General features: G+C 42.5%; 1 protein-coding gene across 2 annotated transcripts in view; it reads left to right on the top strand.

Annotated features, from left to right (window-relative positions):
• Nucleotides 1–23,258, top strand: part of NOX4 (NADPH oxidase 4) — a 759,149-nt gene that overhangs the window by 163,417 nt on the left and 572,474 nt on the right. For both annotated transcript variants that reach the window (XM_069204008.1, XM_069204009.1), the window contains exon 5: nt 11,623–11,720. In XM_069204008.1, the coding sequence (XP_069060109.1) occupies nt 11,623–11,720 (98 nt within the window). The remainder of the gene's footprint in view (nt 1–11,622; nt 11,721–23,258) is intronic.

The raw sequence follows: 23,258 nt of genomic DNA, 5'->3' as shown, positions 1-23,258 counted from the left end.
GCACTGGATCTGTAATTGGGTTTGTCAGATACCTATTTGCTACTCCCACTACTTGAACTGTTCTCCCTGAAAGTGGCAAATTTGGTACTTCAATACTTCTGACTGTAGAGCGTGTAGCTCCTGTGTCAACCAAGAATGAAACGCTGTGACCCATAACTCTTCCTTCCACATATGGTCCCTTTTGATCAACTTCCAAAGATGCTGCAAGCATGCAATTTCCCTCCTCATCTGAACTTTCACTCTCCAATTCATTGTTTATTCCATTCTTACTGTGTAACGGGAATTGGTGTACCGTGTTACTTTGATTCATTCCTTGACCTGTAACCTGTTGAGGAAGCATTACTTGTTGCTGATTCATTGGTGCAAAGGGTATTTGCATTTGCTGATTTTGTACCGTAGGAAACTGCTGTTGCATTGGCTGTGATTGTACCATTTGTACACGGGGCATTTGCACCTGCTGTGGTTTTATGGGTTGTAGACCCTGCATCTGATTTACATTATTTTGGAAATTTGGATTTGGACCTCTCAATTACGGTCCTCTCATATTCTGAAATATATTGACATCATTGTTTTGCTGACCTACACCTTCTTGCCCCAAGATTGGGCACTCCCGTTTCCAATGTCTGACGATTCCGCACGTGTGACATGGCATCACTTTCTTCATTGCCTGTATACCATTAGGAATCACAACAGTATTTAAATCAGGACCATTATTCACAAAACCTCCTCGGCCTCTGCTTCTCATCTGTGGCTGAAACACAGCATTTCCCTGCTATTGCTGCTGCGGCAACTGTTGTTGGAAACCTTGCAAACCTGTCCGAGCTGCTCTAATCTGCATCACCATCACTTTTTTTTTCAACCTTTTCTGCTTTGTCTCAATCTCATCACTGCAGTATTTTGCATAGTGCAACTCTTCATCGACCGATTTTTGACTGCCAACAAATCAAATGCATTTTAATCATCTGGCTGATTTCGGGTCGCAATCCTTCCACAAATCTGAACACAAAATGGAGCATGTCCTTTGCCTCAATCATTTCCGTGCCACTGTAATTTTTAAATGCTTTCAACAATCTCTCATAATATGCATGTATCGACTCCTTAACCTCCTGTGCAGTTCTGTCAATCTTCTGCCAATCTAACTTTTTCGACGCAACTTTTGTTTTCAGGTACTCAATCACTTTATGGTAGATGCTCATTACCCTAGGCGATGGTGCACCTGTGTCCCTATCTCTTTCTGGTTCACTTGTTGGCCAATCTACAGCCCTTTTACAATCTTCCCACAAATCTTCCGGAACTACAATTTCAAATAAAGTATTCAGGTCTTCCCAAAGACATTTTGCGAGTTTCACAAATCTATCTGTTTGTTGATACCATTCAATCGGTTTCTCTCTTAAATTAGGGTAATCATCCGTAAAGGATTGAATATCACACCTGTGTCATGGTACATGGACAAGTTTTTCCCCTGCTGTTTCTCTCATTGGTAACATGGTTATAAGATCATCATTCTGCTGTACTTTCTCATTCCGATCTGGGGTACTTTCTTTCTTCTTATCCTTTTTCTTAACCCACCTGCTCTCCCACTTGTCTAAACATCTCCAAACCTGCGCGCTTTGCAGTATCTCTTTAAGGTGTGTTTTCATTCCTGCAGACCTCATGTGTTCAAAATCTTTTGTCTCAAAGTCTAACCTGTAACTTCTGCTCAAGTGCTTGGTTTTACTTATGTCTATTTTGTGTCTGTCTGCAATTTCTTGTAACCTCCTATGTATGCTGCTTACTTCTCTTGTAATTCTAGGGCAAATGTATCTCAGCTCTTCTTCTGTGTATGATTCTAACCTGTTCAGACCCATCGTTCCCTCTACTAGTTCATCTGCTTCCATGCCCAATCTTATTCTATTCAAATATTCTTCTCCTTTCCCGCTGGGTGTACTCTGTGGGGATTTCAGGCTGTTCAACCATTGTGTTAACTGTTGTGCATTTAGTCCCATTAATGTGGCATTTACGTCTACTGCTACTGATGGTTTCTGTAACATTTCTGTTTTTGAAGTTAGCAGTACTATTAGTGGTGGACTTGACCTTACCACAGTTGACGGAGCACAAATTGGAATTGGACTAAATTTCAACAAAGACCCAGATCTATTTGACAGTGTTCCTACGGGAGTCGTTTCTTGAGTATTTTCTATGTATCTCCTCCCTGTCTCATTTTGTGTCATTACCCCTTGATCGCATACACCTGGTTTTGCCTGTATATATAATGGTACTGGCAGACCTACAGTGATAGGCAAAGATATTGCGTCCGGATTCTGTCTGTTCCCCAAATTCTGTGGCATGTTAATTCCCACATCATGGTTCATCATTGCTGGCATGTCTAACTGGTTTTCTGCTGTTTGAATGTACTTTGGCACTTCTTGCATCTGCTTTTGAGGCATCAAAATTTGTGTTGATTTGGTTTGAATCAATGTTGGTCTTTGGAAATTCTATCCTCCCTGCACCATTAAATTAGAAGTCATTTCCAAATTATGCTCATCATAATAGCGCCTTTGAACCTGTGGCTGATAATCACTAACAGGTTTCAGTTTAGCGGTCCGGATATATTCTCTGAACTTGTGGTATTTCTGGTGTAAAAGGCATATCGGGACTACTTTGCCTCTGCGATATTCTCAAATTCAGGGCCACAGTACCCTGTATTGGTTCTGGAGGGGCAGTACTAGTGCTTGGGTCATTTTCGTTTTCCACATATGGTAGTGGACGGTCATTTAGCAAATGCAGAATGAACTCCTCATCGTCTGATTCATCTGACCTTTTCGAGTTTCTCTTGTTTTCTCCATCTCTGGACTGACTCCTGTTTGTTTTATGGGTAGCTTTCTTTCCTTCCATCTCTGCTTCGTTAGTAATTGCTGGAAACAATTTAATTCCCTGCAATATGTCTGATCTCCAAACCTTTTGAGTACTGTCCCATCTAGCATCCGCTAGTGCCTTTTCCACTTTTCTCACTCTTGTCTCAATTTTTTTTTGTAGTTGCCTTCTAGCTATTTGTTCCCAAATTGCTAATGCTTCAAACTGTGCTGGTCTTGGAGGTATTTTCATGTCTTATAGCGCAAATCTTAAATTCTCCAAAACTCTTAGATTAAACGTCCCATGGATAGGAAACGCTACACTTCTATGCTTTTCTGTTAATTTACACCATTGCTTTAACCAAAGACATGGTGCGACACCCTTTTCTTCAATTACGATGTAAGCTGGTGTATGCTCAGGAGGTGTTTCTTCTCCTACATTTGCTTTAATATATACATCTCCCCTCAAGGCACTCTTAAGTGCTTTGAAAAATGTCATCTTTCCGTCTTTTATTTTCTCAAAATGTAATCAATGAGTGACTTTAATTCCCGGAATACTCTTCGCTTGCCTTTCCCCACCAATTGCGCTTCACGGACTGCGTCCAATCCGTGCGCGACACTTCTCATCAACCAACCTATCCCAGCGCGGCTCCTAGTGACGTCACACCCACACACTGCGGCTGACAAAGTCTCACGGCTTGTCCTCCTTCATTCAGCTTCACTCAAGACTAATTTCTGCAATATAACCAAAAAGAAAAAACATCTGTCGGTTTACTACAGGAAAGGTAATACAATCGCTTCAGAAACCTTAGGGATTTTTCACTAGCCTTGGCAGTTATTCCATCTTTCTCGGTTTCCCACTTTCGCAAGCAAAATTTGACCTGCAAACTTTACTCTCGACTGATCAATGAACTATTCTAGTGCACCTTAGAATATGTCAAATCTCAAAGTCGAAAATTTTTCTTTTATTCCTCAACATTCGTATTGACTTATTGACCATGCCCGATCAACCTACTAAACCAAACAAATTACATCAATCAAGTGTCTCATACACTTTTCAACATACTCTGGAGTCTCTTGACCTCGCAGGGTCCGTCTCAACACCAACAACCCCGTGGACAATTTTTCATGCACAAAACGCTACACTCATATGAAGTTCGATGACTTCCCTACACTCACACTTTGGAGTATCACTCCTCTAAAAATTTTATTGGAGTTTGTAACCCCCTAAAATCCTCGCAAACTTCACAATTCATCTGCGGCATAAGCTGTGCAAGCGCGAAACCCTAACTTCACTCATACTGTCACTAGAAACGCCGAAAACATTCTCACACCTCCATTTCCTCCATTCGCAAGCTCCGAGATTCTGGGAAAGTAATTGGGAATTTAGGGCATCATCATCTCTCCAACTTTTTTTTATCAAAGAAAATTCTAACTTGAATCCATCTATTGTTCGGATGGGGTCCCAAAGGGCGAAACCATCAAACTCTGCTACCATCTACTGATAGCGCGTCCAGTCCTTATAAATTACTTATACTTGGACACGCCGGAGGTCGGTGACAATTTTGACCAGGTTGGGTTCTCCTCATCCAAGAATAGTCGGATCCCTCAAGTCAATGATCAATAATCATTTATAATCAATAACCAATACTCAATTAGTAATCAAACAACAACTTAGGAATCAATAGTAATCAGTAATTTAACACACCATGACCTTTCAGTCATAAATAATCACACCTGTTTATTAAAAGTTAATGAGTTTATTTCCTTATATTAACAAAGCTAATACAATATAAGTAAGTTTCAAAATCAAATGATATACGTATACGAACATTACTAGCTGTCCATAGCGATGGAAGAAACGCAATATACGCAAAATTTGGATTATAATGCACTCAGTTATAGCAATGCAAATCACTAATAAAAATAACAGAATTTGCTTAATTTCACACATCGGTCAGCATAACAAGATTTCAACCCCGCATGGTGCATCAAATGAATACCTCAACTAACCACTGATTAGCAATGGCATGTGGGACTTCATGCAAAATGAATTTAGTCAACACAAATTTAGAAAACTTCTATCTTAGGCTCTGTCAAAATAAGCAGTTGGTACCTAAGAAGGAAAACACAATGCATAATACATTTTATCCTTTTATAATTACCAATTACAATCAGCATTCAAGGTAAGTCTTCGTCCTTCAGGTATCGGTTCGATCAGCATGGGGCAGACTTCAAGGGGGGGGCAAAGTTAAAGGCAAGTTTTCCTTGCAGCAACAAGGAAAAATGGGGCACAAGTTATCGTATGGGCAAGACGGGGTAAAGTTAAAGTCTCTAGGGTGAGAATTCTTAAAGTCTCTCCCTCTCTGGGATAGAGAAAAAGCATCAAAGGGTCATCAAAATGGCTTCTTGAATCTTGCTTCAAAATGGCATCAAAGAAAATGGCTGACTTCTCTTTGTCCAGTGGGTTTAAGTAAGAAACGTTCCAAATTCTTCAGGGTCTTTCATTGGAGGGTCCATGGGGTGGTTTCTCTTTAACCAATGAATAGTGTCCTTCTCTTAATGTTCACCTACGCATAAGGTGTCCTTGGAGTTTTGGAACACAAGTAGCAACAAAGTTGCCAATTAATTCTGCATCAGTGTCTTTATTGTCTGCACCTGCAGAAACTGACCTTGCTTCAAAGGGGATGAAACTTGCCTAGCATGAAACTTTGAGATAAGTGTATTAGTCATTCTACTGGAAAAATACAGCCTTTAAAGTTTAAACACGTTTCTGTTAATACAAGTGAAAACCACGCAGTTAAATTTGAGACCAGGCAACTAGGCCAAAGCCTCTGCTAAATTTAAGCTAAGCATATAACAGTTTCAACAAGAAAATACATTTGCAATTATGACGGATTACTACATTGTCAATTCTTCATGATTAATTAAGCTCGTTTATAATGATGGCGTACTACTTCGTGGGCACATTTTCCTACATACATTATTTTTCTTTGCTAAAATCACATTGTCTTATACAATTTTGTTACATGATATATGAATGTTTGTTAGTCTTTCTTTTTCTGCTTCATCAGCAGTTACATAACATGTCATACTGAGATGCATTAAAAGGACAGATAAAAAATGCTTAATTGTTCATGGAATGACTGACTTTTTGTACTTAGAATGTCTTCTAAGGAGGTTGCAGCTAAATGAAAAAGAAGATATAAGGGGACCAGCAGAGACAAATCACTCTAGACCATTTGTGAGGCACATTTCCACCTATATCAACTCTTGTTTCATCATGCACCAGATGAGACAGCGCTGGGAGCAATAGGTTCAATGTAATTTCTGAAGAGGTATTCAGAAATGCCATTATTGAATGTTAGTGCTGCAGCGCCCGGGGAGGTCTTCTTTATGCCTCAGGTTCAGAAAGTACAAGCACTCTGGTGAGACACCATTACTTATCCCACAACTAGAAGTCGACCGGATCTTGGGACTCAGTGAGGAGTGCGGTAATTGGATTAATTTATCACAGACCACTAAAAAGAAAAACATAAGTACTTTTAAACACCATAACAAAATGTTCATCATAACAGGACTCCAAACCGAATAAAGTTTCAAACTTTATTACAACCACAAAGCAAATGTAAAGTAAATGGTGCACAAAACGAAGTTACAAACATATATGAAAACCATAAGCTGACCGAAATGTCTAAAGAGATTAAGTCTACCAGGCATCAATATTATTACACACTCCAAAAGTAGGATGCAGATTAACAAGACTATGATTTGCACATGAAAGTCAGATTTCAAAGCAGATGATGGTGACATCAGTAAAATTCAATTAATAAAATGTAGTTTCTGAGCTGGGCCATCCTTATCTCTAATATGAATTTGGACTTGCATGTGTGGGAATGGGCAATCACATGCGGGCAAAACAAAAAGGAAAAAACAAGAATAATTTGTAAAATCATCTCACTAGGTAGTGCACTATAAAAATACACTGGTGTAATTATCTAATCTGAAAAGGAAACAAGAAAACACATTAGGAATTATACCTCTCCTCATGGGACAGCAGACAGGAAAGTTTCATTAAGCACAGCCTTCACCGTTTGCAGCATTAGCAGACAGCAGCATCAGGACAGTGCAGAACACGGGCTGCAAGTAGGGCAGGTCAGCAGTTCAGAATTGATTGGGCATATTAATACTTAACAGTATTAAGAAAGGGGTAATTCGACAAGATTACTTTAATTCTTCATAGGACATCTAAGAGTCTTGGGAATTGAGGAGAAGAGAGCAACACCACATCAAGGTTCATCAGCAACCTAGCATGACGACTGGACACTTCTACCTATAAGTTTGAAAAGTCTCTCCCTAACTAGAAATGTCTGTTGGATTCCAATCGGTCCTCCAGGTGGGCTTATCTTGCACAGAAGACTCAGCATCCAATAAGATTTCCACACGCCCATCAGGTTTGCAACTATTCTGGATTTTCTCAGAGCATATGCATCTAATCTAATACAATTTTGACTTTACCCTTAGATTGCATTTTTATTAAGTATAAAACGAAGGGCCGAATTACGGCATTGGTGGTCCGATGACCGGCAGTGCCGTGGTTGTGGATAGACTTTCGCATTCAAGGCTGTCTGACTGCCACATTGCGACCCAGGTGGTCAGACCAATGGGCTGATATCGGTCGAAGTCCTGGTCAGACACGGCAGCGCTGAGTTCAGGGCTGTTGCACTGATCACGAGTCCACTTTCCCCAGCCTTTTGAATGCTGGCAGAAACCTACTGCTGGTGTCAGAGAGTATGCATTCCGAGGGTGCTGTTGTGCTATTGTATCAGCTCCCTTGGGGGTGCTGAGACCAATACTCTTGCACTGTTACCGCTGGTCTGACTGGCAGGAACATTGGAATATGATGTTCCCACTGGTCAGCTTGGTGGGAACGGCGTAATACAATGGGGGGTGAGGCTGCTGGTTTGACAGCAGCCTTCTTCCCACAAGTTTGGCGGTCGGTTTGTCTGACCGTCAAACTCATAATGAGCCCTTAAGTGTATGAATGGAGTCTGTAGCTGGTACAGGTCAACGTTCCAGATTAAAATATATAATCTATACTTTTACTTTTAATATGTCCCGGTTAATGCCTGACCAGTGACAATGTCGTTTTGGGTCTAGTCATTAGAAGGCCATGACATTTCTAATGGCGCACATATTCCACTCTTACATTTTATGCAGTCTCCCTTGTCGGCAGCAAGGTGTACTTATAAGTGACCTAATCAATGAAAAAAAATGATATTTTCCTCCCTGTCATAAGGTCTGTACAGAAGGGTTCACGTGACTTCTGTTAAGCTACACAGGGTAGGCCCAATGCCATGCTTTCACCACCTCTCTAGTGGATGGCACAATAGATGCAGCCCTCCAAAGGGGGTATTTAACTTTTCACACCATGGGTGAAGTTTCTACATCATATACTATGGCCTTAAAGGAGAGTTAAGCAAGCCAATTAAGTATTAGCCAATTTCTATATGTTTTAGGTGTCAGAACACATACACTGGGCACTGGACAAAAGTGCTTGAGTGTGCATAGCCTAAAAACCAGCAATAGAATTCAGCAAGAACTGGGGGTGACCGTCAAATTGGGGCAGTTTCTTACACTAACATTCAAAGTAATAATGGGAATCACTTGATGTATCTTTTGCAATCAATTTAAATGTCAGAAAATATAGAAAAACATAGATTAGCAAACTTCAATACAAAATCATAGTCTTGAATACACAATCAAGGCATTAATAATTAGCCACATCCACACACTAGAGAAAAATATTTTGTGAGAACAGTATACTTGATGTCATATGGTTGCTTAACAGAGCCAGTGCCCAAAAGTAGGCACTGCAAATAAATCTTGTTGTGTCTCCAGGTGATTGTAAAACAACTCAAAGACAATTTTGCAGTAGCCTACATTAGCACCGTCTTACTTAATGCCATGTCCACAAATGTTTGTATGACGGAATACCAAAAGCTAAAATATTGAAACACAAAATATCAAGGCTGAAATATCAATAACAAAAAAAGTTAATGTCTATGATTAATGTTAACATAAAAAAAAATGAGAACCAGAATATTGCAAGTAAGATATAGATAATGCAAATATATCGGCTACAAAAACACAGACTGTACAAATATAGTATTTTAATATAAGTATGTAGCTGTAACCATAATATCATTTAACAAATGTTTTACAATATAAAAACATGTTCCCTAAATTAAAAAAATGTGTATCATTTAATACAATTTAATGAATTCATTTAGTTTGAAATGATTTAATTTTGTTCGCCTTATTCAAATCAAAATTGTTTGTTAATAAATGATCTATACAAAACAAAATACATTTCTTATACCTCAAAATAATTTAAAAAACAAGAACTACAAATGTAATTAAATGTAACAACTTTTTTAAATTTTTTAATTATGGTATATTTTCAGCTAGATTTTAGATTAACTATATTCTTTTAAAAACATACAATAAACACATTAACAAATATATATCCGCAAACATATTTACAATAAAATTCAAAATTAATTTGATTAGTTAATAAAAAGGAAAACAAATATTTTGAAATGTTTCATTAACATATAAATGTTTATATTTTAACATATTTTTTAACTAAAACAATGTTGATTTAATATTATCTGGCATTTTACAAGGTTCAAAAATGGAATGCACAGATTTATTAACATAACATTCTCACTGGCTGGGTCAACACGTTTGTTCTCAAATGTACAAGCCACTCTGTCTGCCAAAAGGTTTTAAGAGGCAGATAACTCATCACTGAAGCAGGGACATTAGTTAGACCTTACTTAGGGCATACGTATTTGCTATACATCATCCAGATTACTTGAAAGCCAATTCTTTTAAAATTGTTGTTTTTCTTATGGGCTTCTCTATTGAGCTAATTTTGCTTTCCTATGGTGTTTCACTGCAACAGGCTGTTTTTATAGTAAAGAACCATCTATGCTTAAGTGGGGCAGTAACACTGGGCAAGATATCTGCTCATGTTTATAAAACGTAACACCCCTACACTTCTACTTTGACCTTAGCACAGATCTTAGGGCCTCATTACAAGGCTGTCAATCTTCAGACCACCAGCCCCTCTGTGGCAGTCAGGACCGCCACTTCTGTGTTGGTCCGACCACCACATAAAGACCCTGGTGGTCAGACCACCAGGGTTCTGCCAGCACCACTGGGATCAGCGATCCCGATGGCATGGCAGTGGCAGAGATTGTAATCCACCAGGGCAGTGCTGCTCTGTGGATTACAACCTTTTTCTCGACCAGCCTTTTCATGGCGGTTTCACCCCCATGAAAAGGCTGCATGAGAACAGGTGCAGGGGGCCCCCTGCACTTCCCATGCAATTGGCTTTAACAGATCTCACTTGCAGAAAGTGGACTATGTTTGCTTTTGCTTGATGGGTCTGTCCGCTCCCACCAAGCAAAAGTAAACAGCTATGTCCTGGGGTGGTCCCCAGGGCCACCATTGGCTCCTCGAGGGGGACAGTTCGGCCCCCCCATCAACTGTGAATTTAGCTCCGGGGAGGTGGCGGTCCACGGGGCTGTGTGGTTCCGAAACGGACTCCCTTTCTTTTTTTTCCCCCATGTTTGCCCCTGGAAGGTGGTGGGCCCTGGGGCTGCAGGGGGAGGGGGGCAAGCACCCCATCTGCATTCAAATAAAAACAAGCCCCGGGGAGGTGGTGGTCCTCGGGGCTGCGGGTGTGCCGCACCGCCCTCATGCAATAAATGAAAAATAAACATTTTATTCCCTTCAACCTTTGTCCTTCCCCTGCTCTGTAGGACTCACCTCAAACCTTTCTGACTACTATGAACTCCCACACATTATGTTCAAACTTTCCCCTCATTTTTTTCCAATTCACCCAATTTACAGGCACACATGTCTACTACTCCTCAAACAACTAACAACTTCTCTTTTCTAATTGACCATCCAGCACCATTTTTCAAGCCCTGGTCAAAACACTTTTAAATGCACAAGAACTCTGGGCACAGACTTAACAAAATTACTACAACTAATCTGCAAGAAAAAAAAAACAAGCACATATTACCTACTAGTCTACTATTTGACTTTAATCCTGGGTTCCGAAGTAGTTTGCTACTCATCACAAAGCACTTTAATGCGCCGTCAGAGGTAGTAGGCACTATTTAAATTCCTGATCTACTTCTAACAAAACCAGTATTATATTGTCAGATTATGCCTCAGTCTTAGTTGAGCTAGTCTGAGATGACTTATATGACACTGTTTCCAGAGAACTTAACTTCATGAGAATACGGTTATTGTAAAGTATGTTTTTTGTTCATAGCATACTTAGAAACCTGGAGGATACATTATATTGTCCTCATTTGCCTGTGGAAATTGTGTCTACAGCAATCGATTGGAAGATTTTCTGCTGAATATTTTCTCTAACACAGTGACTCTTTCCATGGCGGATAGTTTCCTTGTTGGAGAAACCTTCACAGGCTCTAAATGTATTTTTGCCAGCATGGCATACAGTGTAAATCTGTCAAATTTGATTTCAAAATTCTGTGTTTGTGTGAAGGAAAATCGTTTTTTTTGTAGGTAGCTAAATATTTGCAAGAGCTTATAATATTCTTTATCTGGCATTGTTTCTTGAGACCTGTTGGCCATTTTGTTTGCTTTTTATTCATTTTGATGAAATAAGTAGTTACCTGAAATTATGATTCTAGCTTGGATTGGTCTGCACTCAATTTCGTATTTTTGTTTTGGTATGTTTTTATAGCAATTCATGTTGGAGCTCACATGATAAATGCCTTCAACTTTTCTGTGAACTACAGCGAGGACTTTCCAGAGCTCAATGTTGCAAGTTACAGGAATGAGGTCAGTAACGTACTGCTGAGACTATTTTAAGTTAGTTATAGAAAAATTGTTCCGTGTGTTGACATGATCCCCTTTTGCTTTTGACGAGGGCGGATATTAATCCTAAAATTGTTATTTGCAGGTTGCACTTCCAAGCCTAGATGCCGCCTGGCCCAGTCACATCATTTTATGCAAAGTAAACTCAATGCGCTCTGCCATCCGCTTCGCTTTCCCATCAATAAATAACATGAGAGTTTTTGCGATATATCATTTTTTTTTAATTTAGAACAATGATCTGCAAAGTATGTGTTGTCTGGACTTTTTAATGTTTACAATATGGTCCAATAAACACATTTTTAAAACACAATTTCTGTAGTGACAAAGGTAGTTATAATAATTTTTCTTTATACCTTGAACTTACCCTTTCATATGTTGCACAGGTTTTGAGGTACATGCATTTAAGCACTTAGATCACTAAGTGAATTAACGCTATAAAAAGTGTCATTAGGATTTGCAAGCGCTGTCACTTGCAAAACATTTTGTCAGCTTACAATGGTCTTAGAACAAGCCATTGCTTCCCTTTAGTTAGCTTCATCATTACTCTCATTTGCTGCTTTCTCTTTAGTCAGCACTTGCCGGCTGCACTGCCTCTTTGTCTGTTTGACCCTCCCCTGGAGCATCGCTCAAGTACCTGTATCCTTCCAGTTCTTTGCCTTGTGAGAACTGCTTTTTTCATTTTGTTGACACACTCCCGATGAATCCATGTTTGGTTCATGTCAACTTCATGTGCCTAACCCCCCCAGTGTTGCTTTAACCCATATGCTTTTAGTCCCCACAAGCACTCATGTTCCCTTCTCTCCCCAGGGTGCTTCTGACTTTATGTTGCTTGACCTTCCCATTCAGCTCTATGTTGTTGCTTGCTCCCACCATCCTGTCCCATTCTGTGCTGTTGCTTGTCACCACCCTCCCACTTTGCTGTGTTGTTGCTTACCCCACCCTCCCATCCCACTCTGTGTTGTTTTGCCCCCACCCTCCCATCTCCCTCGTGTTGTTTGCCACACCATCCCATCTCCCTCTGTGTTGTTTACTCCACCCTCTCATGCCACTCCGTGTTGTTGTATGCCCTACCTTTCCATACTAATAGTGTAGTTGTTTGCCCTGCCCTCCCACCTCCCTCCATGTTGTTTGCCCCACCCCCATTATCCCTCCGTGTTGTTTGCACCCACCCTACCATCACCCTCTGTCTTGTTTGCCCCCCCACCTCCCATCCCCCTCCATGTAGTTTTCCCCACCCTCTTATCCCACTCTGTGTTGTTGTTTGCCCCACCTTCCATACTACTCAGTGTTCTTGTTCACCTACACCCACTGTGCCATCCTGTCTCTTGTTATTTGCCCCACCCTCTGTCCTGTTTCAGTCTGTAATTTTACTGTAAATACAGAGAACCTGCAATTAATCAACATAGCTCACACTATCAAATCCCAAACTGCTAATGAGTAAACTTCCAAATGTAAAACATGGCCCAGGAAGTTGTTTATGAAACAGTTCAGATGAAACTTGAAATTAATGACCTTTAAAACTAACATTCACACAAGCTTTAAGACACGCACACATTATATAACATTATACTCTGTTAAGTTCCTTAAGTTTATCTATGCCTGCAAATGCCAGATCTTTAGGCACAGAATCTGAATTGGACGATATTTACAGGTGCCAATGACACTCATCATTGCGGGAAAAAATAAGAGGTTGATTTTTTTGAATTCAAAACTTTGGCAAGTGGTTACAAAGTTTGTTGCTTTAAGAGAGGGTCAGTAGTGGGGATGTCCAATGGAAATCTTGGGAACATTAAATAAAAACAGAAATTTGTCAGTATTCACAAAAATTTACAATGGTGTTTTCTACCCAAAATACAGACCTTTCAAGGTATTTTAAATAAGGGAGAACTTTGAGGCCTTTTTACAAATTGCCTTTTGTCATATTTTCAATGGTACTACAGTAGAACGACTAATGTATTACAAAATGATAGTCACAAAACTCTGTGCTGAGGTTCTGACTAGGCCACTCATATTTTTTATTGTGCGGAAATCTCCGTCCTGACTGCAGAGTTCCATGCACATAAGCATATGTTTCAGTAGTAAATGTGGGAGGGGCTGTGAATGGGGAATGCTAACTCCAAAATGGGAGGAGTTAAGGGAGGAGCAAGGAGAGGTTCAGGGAGGGGCATGTACCCGCAAAAAAGTAAGGCCCTTCCTATGCAAATCTGCACTTTTGAAGTTACCAGAACCAAAAAGGTCCCAGAAAACTGTGGCACTGCACCTACCTCCCATAAAAAATAATTGAGGTAGGAACTTAAAATAAACCACCTAGGAAATAATGTTAGGATAAAATAATTTAATTAAACTAATTAAAATATACATAAATGTCATTTAATGTAAAACAAATAATCTAAATAAACAAGTCTTGTTTTAATTTAACATATTTCAATACATTTTTTTCACATTTAAAATTTAATATAGCATAACTTTCATTAGAACATTAAACTACTTTTAATTCTAAACATCGACTTTAATCAACTTTAATATATAATCATTTTTTTACTTTAGGTTGGTTTCTTTTTATAATAGGTTTACTTACTTTAATAATTTAAACTTCAGAAAAATATTTTTTATGTAATGTATTCAAACTAAATACATTTTATGTTTAAATTAATGAATCATAGCTGCAACATTTTGTGTGTTGTTCTGCAACTCAAATAAATTTATAGGATGATTTAGCATTAATATTTTAGATTAACATATCTCTTTTCTTATTGAGATTAATAAACGTTTACATTTTTCCCTATTCATCAGAATAAAGGGATTTCCACCACAGTGGTGGATACCTCGTCTACATGTGAACATTTACAATTAGTAACATTAAGCTATTAACTTATTTTTTAAATAAATATTAAATTAATTTAAATGTATTACATTGAATAAAACTTAATTGTAAAAAATTATTAAAAAATCCCATCTAAAGTAAAATGTTCATATTTATTTCTCTATAAAAATCACTAAAAGTGATGTATAGAAATAATTTAATTACACATTTATTTCAATAGGCTACTTTTTTTAATTAAAAAGGTTACTAAATTTTATTATTAAATTGTTTTTAAAATGTATATCTTTTTTTACACTGAATTTATTTAATTTATATATATATATATATTTTTTTAAGTCAAGCATATTATTTTAATTAAACATTATTTTCTGTGGGGTTTTATTTTAATTTCCTTGCTCTATTAATTTCTATTGGAGAGTGTCAGTGTCAGAGATTGGTTGTCCATGTGTGTGATTACATCTTGAACTTGTGGGCATTGAGGTTCTGTATTTCTAATGCCCTTTTGTGCACCTATGCTGCCTGTTCATTTCGGTGTACCTACCCTGAGCATCATTTTCCTGCATAGGCCATTCCCCCAAAGGTGGGTGTCAAAATGCCTTTCAGATGCTACAAGGCAAGCGGAGAGTTTCTGGGCCCAACCATGGAGGTTGAGGCCTTTTTCTGCTGATGTCCAGAGCTCGGCCTAGTCTCTGAGCAACTGGGCCAAGTACCCCTTCAGTACTTGACTCTTTGATAGCGAGGGTGAAGTAGTACAGGACTTCTCATTAAGGAGGTAGGTGTGAGATAATCACAGACTCACAACTCTAACACAGCTACCAACCCCAATAAATGACAATCCAGTCAAATACTTGTTTATATATAAAAAGAAACATTTATCTACAAACAGAAAGTACACTATAACACACTGCAAACACTATAAACAGCCCTCTTGAGGCAAGCACACTAGTGTTACTCAGGTCAGCGTCCCATTCCAACTTCCCCCTTTATAGCTGATGGTTATTTCCCATTCAACTATCGTGAAATCAAAGCTAGGCCTCAGTAAGGCACTCAAATCTCAGAAGTTTATGGGGCCTCTTTGGCAAGATCCCGAGTCCCTGCACTGGAGAGCTTCAGTTCAGCGAAAGTTCCTCAGGGCTAGGTGGGCCATTGATCAATCTTACCTTCTCTCACAATCAATCAATCAATCAAAGATTTATAGAGCGCACTAATCACGCATTAGGGTCTCAAGGCGCTGGGGGGGAAGCTACTGGTCGTAGAGCCATGTCTTGAGGCGTTTCCTGAATGTCAAGAGGTCTTGGGTCTGGCGAAGGTGGAGCGGGAGGGAGTGCCAGGTCTTGGCGGCTAGCTGAGAGAAGGATCTTCCTCCGGCGGTGGTGCGGCAGATGTGGGGGATGGAGGCGAGGCTGGCGGAGTGAAGATTGCGGGTGGGGGTGTGGAAGGTGAGTCTGTTGTTGAGGTAGGCTGGGCCTGTGTCGTGGAAGGCCATATGTGCGTGGATGAGGAGTTTGAAGGTGATCCTCTTTGATACTGGTAGCCAGTGAAGGTCTCTGAGGTGGGGGAAATGTGGTCGCGGCGTGGGATGTCCAGAATGAGGCGGGCGGATGCGTTCTGGATTCTTTACAGCTTTGTTAGGCGTTTGGTTGTTATTTCTGCATATAGGATGTTTCCGTAGTCCAATCGGCTGCTGACCAGGGCGTGGGTGACAGTTTTCCTGGTTTTGACGGGAATGCACTTGAAGAGTTTGCGGAGCATGAGGAGAGTGTTGTAGCAGGAAGAGGAGATGGCATTGACCTGCTGAGTCATGCTGAGTGTGGAGTCCAAGATGAAGCCTAGGTTGCGTGGGTGGTGGGTGAGGGCGCAGTTCTTAGGGAGGTGGGCCACCAGGAGTCATTCCAAGTTGAGGGGTTGTTGCCAAAGATGAGTATTTCTGTCTTGTCTGTGTTTGACTTGAGGTGGCTTGATTCCATCCAGCTGGCGATGGCGTGAAGTCAGTTGTGGAGGTTATTCTTTGCAGTTGTAGGGTCTTTCATGAGGGAGAGGATGGGCTGAGTGTCGTCTGCGTAGGAATCTATGTTGATGTGGTGGGTTTGTGTGATGTTGGCGAGGGGTGCCATGTAAACGTTGAAAAGCGTGGGGCTGAGCGAAGATCCTTGGGGAATGCCACAGATGATTCTGGAGGCTTCTGACAGGAACGGTGGGAGGCGGACTCTCTGGGTTCTGCCTGAGAGAAATGACGAGATCCAGTCGAGTGCCTTGTCGCAGATTCCAGTGTTGTGGAGGCGTGTGTGGAGAGTGTGATGACATACTGTGTCGAAAGCTGCGGAGAGGTCCAGGAGGATGAGTGCTGCTGTTTCTCCTTCATTGAACATGGTTCTAATGTCATCTGTGGCAGCAATGAGTGCAGTCTCCGTGCTGTGGTTTCTGCAGAATCCGAATTGTGAGGTGTCCAGTACCTTGCTGTCTTCCAGGAACTGGGATAGTTGGCTGTTTACGATTTTTTCGATGACCTTGGCTGGGAAGGGGAGGAGGGAGATCGTCCGGTAGTTCTTGGGGTCATCTGGGTCTGCCTTTGGTTTCTTCAGCAGGGCGTTGATTTCTTCGTGCTTCCATCTTTCTGGGAAGGTGGCTGACTCGAAGGAGCTGTTGATGGTTTTGCAGAGATGGGGGGCGATGATGATGTTTGCCTTATTGAAGATATGGAGTGGGCAGGGGTCCGATGGTGATCCGGAGTGGATGGAGGCCATGGTGGTGGCGGTGTCCTCTATGTTGACGGGGGTCCAGGTGTGGAGGAGGTGGGTGTTGCTTGGAGCGTTGGGTTCTTGGGTGTTTGTAGTCAGCTGGTGGGTCTGGGGTTTGAAGCTATTGTGGATTTCTTCTATCTTTCGACGGAAGTGGGTTGCCAGTGAGTTGCAGAACTCCTGTGATGGCGGGGGTTCGTTGGAGCAGGTACTGGGGGTGGAGAGCTCATTGATGATGCCAAAGAGCTCTTTACTGTTGTGAGCATTAGCGTTGATGCGGTTTTTGAAGTGGGTCCTTTTGGTGATGTGGATCAGTTGGTGATGTTTGCGTAGGGCATCCTTGAAAGCGATGTGGTTGGAGTTGGTAGGGTCAAGGTGCCATGTTTTTTCCATTCTGCAACATAGCCGTTTGGATTCCTGAAGTTCAGGGGTGAACCAGCTGGCCTTGATCCTGTGGGAGGTGTTTGGGGGTTTCTTGAGCGGTGCGAGGGTGTTGCCGCAATCTTCTATCCAGCGATGCAGGTTGGTGGTGGCTGTGTTTGGGTCCGGGTCCCAGGGGGTGGGGCCCGGGCGAGAGTGGAGATCAGTTGATCCGTTGATATTTTCCTCCAGTTGCGTCGGGGGTTGTGTGCGGTGGTGAGTGACTGGTTTGTGGTATGAGAAGTGGATGCAGTGGTGGTCTGTCCAGCTGAGTTTGGTGGTGTGGCTGAAACAGATGTGGCTGAGAAGATGGGGCCGAGTGTGTGGCCTGCGGAGTGGGTGGGTGTAGTGACGAGTTGCTTGAGGCCGAAGTTGGCGAGGTTGTCGATTAGGTTGGTGGTGTTGATATTGTTGTTATTTTCTAGGTGGAAGTTTAGGTCACCGAGGAGGATGTAGTCTGCTGAGGCGAGGGCTTGGGAGCTCATGGCATCGGCGATGTTGTCGCAGAACTGCGGTCTGGGTCCAGGGGGTCTGTAGACCGGTGTTCCTCTGAGTGTGTTGTTGGCGTTGATGATGTGGATTTTGAAGTGGAGGTGCTCGGCGGAGTTTATGGTGTCGTGGGAGTTGGTGGAGACTCTTATGGTGTTTTTGTGGACTATGGCGATTCCTCCTCCTGGTCTGTTGATTCGGTCTCTTCTGGTGATCTTGTAGTTTTCTGGTATGGCTATGGCTACGTCTGGTTCCGTGGCCAAATTCATCCAGGTTTCGGTGAGGAATGCGACGCCAGGCGAGTATGTGGTCAGGAGGTCCCAGAGCTCAATTGCATGTTTATGGACGGAGCGGGTGTTAAGTAGGATGCATCTTAGGTGGTTGTCTGTTTTGATTTGGAGTTTGGAGGTTAGGCTGCAGGTGAAATTACAGGCTTTGCAGGAGAAGGGTCCTTTGGTGCACGTCGGTGTGGACTGGAAGCAGATGGAGTGGGTCCTGGATTAAGGACGTGGAGTTCGTTGGCAGTGTAAAGGTGTTCAGTGGCGCAGAAGGCGTGTTGGCCAGGGGGTCTGGTGCTGGGCGTGGTCTTGGCGCAGACGGGCTTGCCTTTGGTGCGCCTTCAGTGTGCCAGCGGTGCATCCGCGCTGTGGCCGGCATAAGAAGGGAGGTGAGAGGGAGTGGCAGCTGGGAGGAGGGAGGGAAACCGCCAATGGGAGTGTGGGGGACAGGGGCAGCAGGGGTCAGGAGAAGGAAGAGCTCTGAGGCGGAGGGAGGGGGGCAGGACCGCGGGGAAGCAGTGGCGCGAACCTTCCCCAGACAAACCCAAACAAGCCCACAGAGTGGCAGTTTAGAGTCCCTGGGTGCTGCTTGACAGCCCAGCTGTGTCCCAATGGCAGGAAGCTGTTATTCTGGCAGCCACCTTCCTGGGCGCTCCTCTAGTGCAATAAGTCTCTCCTGGGATATGGGATCCTTGATTTAGTGTCTCTGGTTTGAAGTTCTTGTTTTTGGGGTTGCTCACTTTGAAGTGCCCAGTTCTTTGCTGTGTGCTACCTACAGACATCAGTCTATCATAGCACCCATGCAACTGCTTGTGGTATTTTTCCAGCACTGTACCATCTCTCAGGCACCCATACATCCTCGTGCTGCACAACCCCATGCAGACCAAGGTTAGAGCAGAAGTTTACTAGGGTGAGCCCAGAGGCACCACTCTATTAATACAGGTTAAGTGGCCTGTTCATTCTACTGATCAATAAAAACACAGTATACTGCTACCACCGCGCTCGTGTTACTTAACTCCAGGGGAAGGCAGTAGCCTTACAACTCCTGACGTTAACACTTTGGGTGCCCCTAAAGGTTCGATCAGACTGCAGTCCATGAGATAGGCCTAGAACATAGCGTACAAGCATGATTTGTGATGGCTCATGACCAAAAATCATTACCAAGGATCCTGATATCACTACAGCTGGGGCACCCAGGTTAGGGGTACACGTCCATCACTATGCAAGGGGCTTTTCCATCCCAAAAGTGAGTCAAGGTTGAATTTGTTAAAACTTGATTACCTCTGGGAGATCTCCTGCTTAAGCATTGTGGTTGCTCAGTCACAACTCGAACACAGATTAGTACTTGACTCCTTTGTAGTCTAGCAGACTGACTTCCTGAAGTAAAAATGCACAATAAATATATTTCCTTCGAAACCTTGTCCTTCATTATCCACAAGGCGCAGTAACAAAATCATTGCTGCTACACAGCTTAAGCATTATAACCAATCCTACACAATTACTGGAGACCCATTATTTTATCCCAAAATTATTATGCTATCAAATATACACAGTTGGGATAAAATGGTGACTTTCCCTCTCCCTGCAAGTATCTCAATATGCTGCCCTTGAAGCCTCAAGGGCTTATTTAATAATCATCCAATGCTACATTTGGTGTCATTGTCTAACCCTAATGATGCAGATCACTTGGTACCCGGGCATTGACAGTCACTTTTTGCTTCTAGCTTCTCAGTGCACTAAGCAGTCGCGGCTCACTGTGCTCACAAGGAGGCGAGGTGGGGATGGCACGCTGGAGTGGGGGGGAGTTCGGTGTTGCGTGGGGGAACATTTAATAAAAAATAAAAATTTACCTGTTCTGCCACCGCACCACACTGCTCCTCTTTCCCTCATCACGGCAGGCAGGCACAGGCTCCAGGCCTGCCCTTGGGCCAATCCAGATGCTGCACAGAGCAGTGTTAGGATTGTCTGGGACCTACCAGCCAGGGCGCTCCAAGGCAGAGTAGGAGCCTGTGCCTGCTCTCAGCCCAGCAATACAGTGCCGGGCTGGAGAGATCACACATGCGCGCTGAGGGGAGTGCACAGTGCACTCCGCTCGTCCAGGTCACCCCACAAGGCCCCGCCCCTTTCACAATGAAATGATAATAAACATAGTTTATTATCATTTTGTTGTAAATGGTTTACAGCTTCTGCTGCTGGTGGGGGGGGGTGATTTTCCACCACCCTAACGGAGAAGCCACCGCTGGCACTAAGTACTTGTAGAAGGCATTCTTGATCCTCAATCCAATTACCTGCCATAAACATGCAATGGAATCATTGTGCACTTACTAAGACTATAGAGAAAGAGATCAACACCCGAATGCATTCAGTTTGAGTTTGTACAGCTTAGCAGTAGTATAAAAGACTTGAGCTTCAGGAGTTTTGTGCATTGCTTGATATTAGGGGAACACCCAAGGAGCCCCCAAAACTTTAAAATAAAGTTAACATATTTCATAGGTAGGGAGTGAAAAATAGCAATTCCAAAAGATGCCTACTACCATCTAACATTTTTCTGTTGTGCTTTTTCTGGGGACCGTTGGTACTGTTTTTAAAGAGAGTTTATTATTTCACTTGAACAAATAAATCCACCTTCCACCAGGCAGGAGTAATGGTTCATAAATATAGTACTGCACTGCACACATTATAAAATTATTGATATGGCCTCTGGGTTCTGATTAGAAGTCAAGGTTTTACTTTAGGAGACTTATCAGTCTTCATTAGGAAGAATAAAACATATGCCTTTCCTGTTCAACTAAAGCTAGCACTTCCCTTCGTAACTTGAATGAGGCAAGGCAGAAAACATACTGATTTTGTCACTAAACGATTTCAACCAAGTAGCACCAAAATGTGTGAAAAGGTCAAATTTCATGATATCACAGCTAAACAGTGTGCAGGTACATCGGAAATGTTCTTGCTTCAAGAGCAATCAATCCACTTGATCGATCCAGCTCTCTCTGCTCACTGTCATTCGGATAAGCTGAAGGGTCGTTAGGATATCTTCTAAACCTCTAATACTTAAATGAGACTATGGCTAGTAGCAAAGGAACACAAGCCATCACAGTATTTTCTGATATCCCTACTGGTATACGCTGGGCACATGAAACCTATTGTTTTATGTCATGCAATTTAAATCCCACAATCAATCATAAATTAAGGAATCATCCAAGCAGGCTGTAAAGTGGGCAACATGGACAAAGGGGGCTGTGAGGGAGGGGCTGGGTGCAAGAACATAGACATAGACATAGGGTTTACCCCGTGGCCCATCAGATACCCCTAGTGTACAATATAAACGGGGCGTATAAAACATGCTAGGTAACGCTTACTGACATACTCGTAGAAAATACTCCGGTTGGTTCGGTCACGATGCTAATTTTTACAGAAACTAAACCTCAACAGGAAACACTTACCAATATAAACGTAGCAGGTGCCCCAGTTGAAGCTCAGCTTCTGGAAAGGACAAGCCACCCTAACTCTCGGGCTTGGCAAAGATAAAGCAAGGCTGTGCGCTCAGAGATCCCATAGCAAAAAAAGATCCAGAATCCTTCCTGGAGGTGAACTGATGATGTACTAGAGCGTAATCTGTATCTGACTGTGACGCGCGGGTTCTATCTTCCTCTCCTGGAGACACAGAGTAGAAGGTTCTCCCTTTATGAAGCACCTGTAAGCTCCGCCCGCTGAGCCCCGCCCCGTCCACCCTCGAAGTAGGTAGGGAATTCCCGCCTCTTGCCAGGATGACGGACAGCTTTCCAAAACGACCCCACTGCGTTTTACCGCCGATTCCGGTGGTGTGTTGTTGATGCGCAGAAGCACGAGGACATCTCCACAAAGACGCACTAGTAACAATAACATTGCCAAAGGCACACAAGGTTGCTGGAGACGTTTACCCCGTGGCCCATCACGTACCCCTATTGTACAATATAAACAGGGTATATAAAACATGCTAGGTAACGCTTACTGACATACTCGTAGAAAATACTCCGGTTGTGTAGGCCACAATGCTCATTTTACAGAAACTAAACCTCAAAGGAAGCACTTACCAATATAAACGTAGCAGGTGCCGCAGTCGAAGCTCAGCTTCTGGAAAGGACAAGCCACCCTAACTCTCGGGCTTGGCAAAGATAAAGCAAGGCTGTGCGCTCAGAGGTCCCATAGCAAAAAAAGATCCAGAATCCTTCCTGGAGGTGAACTGATGATGTACTAGAGCGTAATCTGTATCTGACTGTGACGCGCGGGTTCTATCTTCCTCTCCTGGAGACACAGAGTAGAAGGTTCTCCCTTTATGAAGCACCTGTAAGCTCCGCCCGCTGAGCCACGCCCCGTCCACCCTCAAAGTAGGTAGGGAATTCCCGCCTCTTGCCAGGATGACGGACAGCTTTCCAAAACGACCCCACTGCGTTTTACCGCCGATTCCGGTGGTGTGTTGTTGATGCGCAGAAGCACGAGGACATCTCCACAAAGACGCACTAGTAACAATAACATTGCCAAAGGCACACAAGGTTGCTGGAGACGTTTACCCCGTGGCCCATCACGTACCCCTATTGTACAATATAAACAGGGTATATAAAACATGCTAGGTAACGCTTACTGACATACTCGTAGAAAATACTCCGGTTGTGTAGGCCACAATGCTCATTTTACAGAAACTAAACCTCAAAGGAAGCACTTACCAATATAAACGTAGCAGGTGCCGCAGTCGAAGCTCAGCTTCTGGAAAGGA

This window comes from Pleurodeles waltl, chromosome 8, assembly GCF_031143425.1.
Source record: "Pleurodeles waltl isolate 20211129_DDA chromosome 8, aPleWal1.hap1.20221129, whole genome shotgun sequence".
In the NCBI taxonomy this organism is placed as follows: Eukaryota; Metazoa; Chordata; class Amphibia; order Caudata; family Salamandridae; genus Pleurodeles; species Pleurodeles waltl.
Note: the sequence above shows the minus strand (reverse complement) of the source record. Positions and strands in the feature narration are given on the sequence as shown.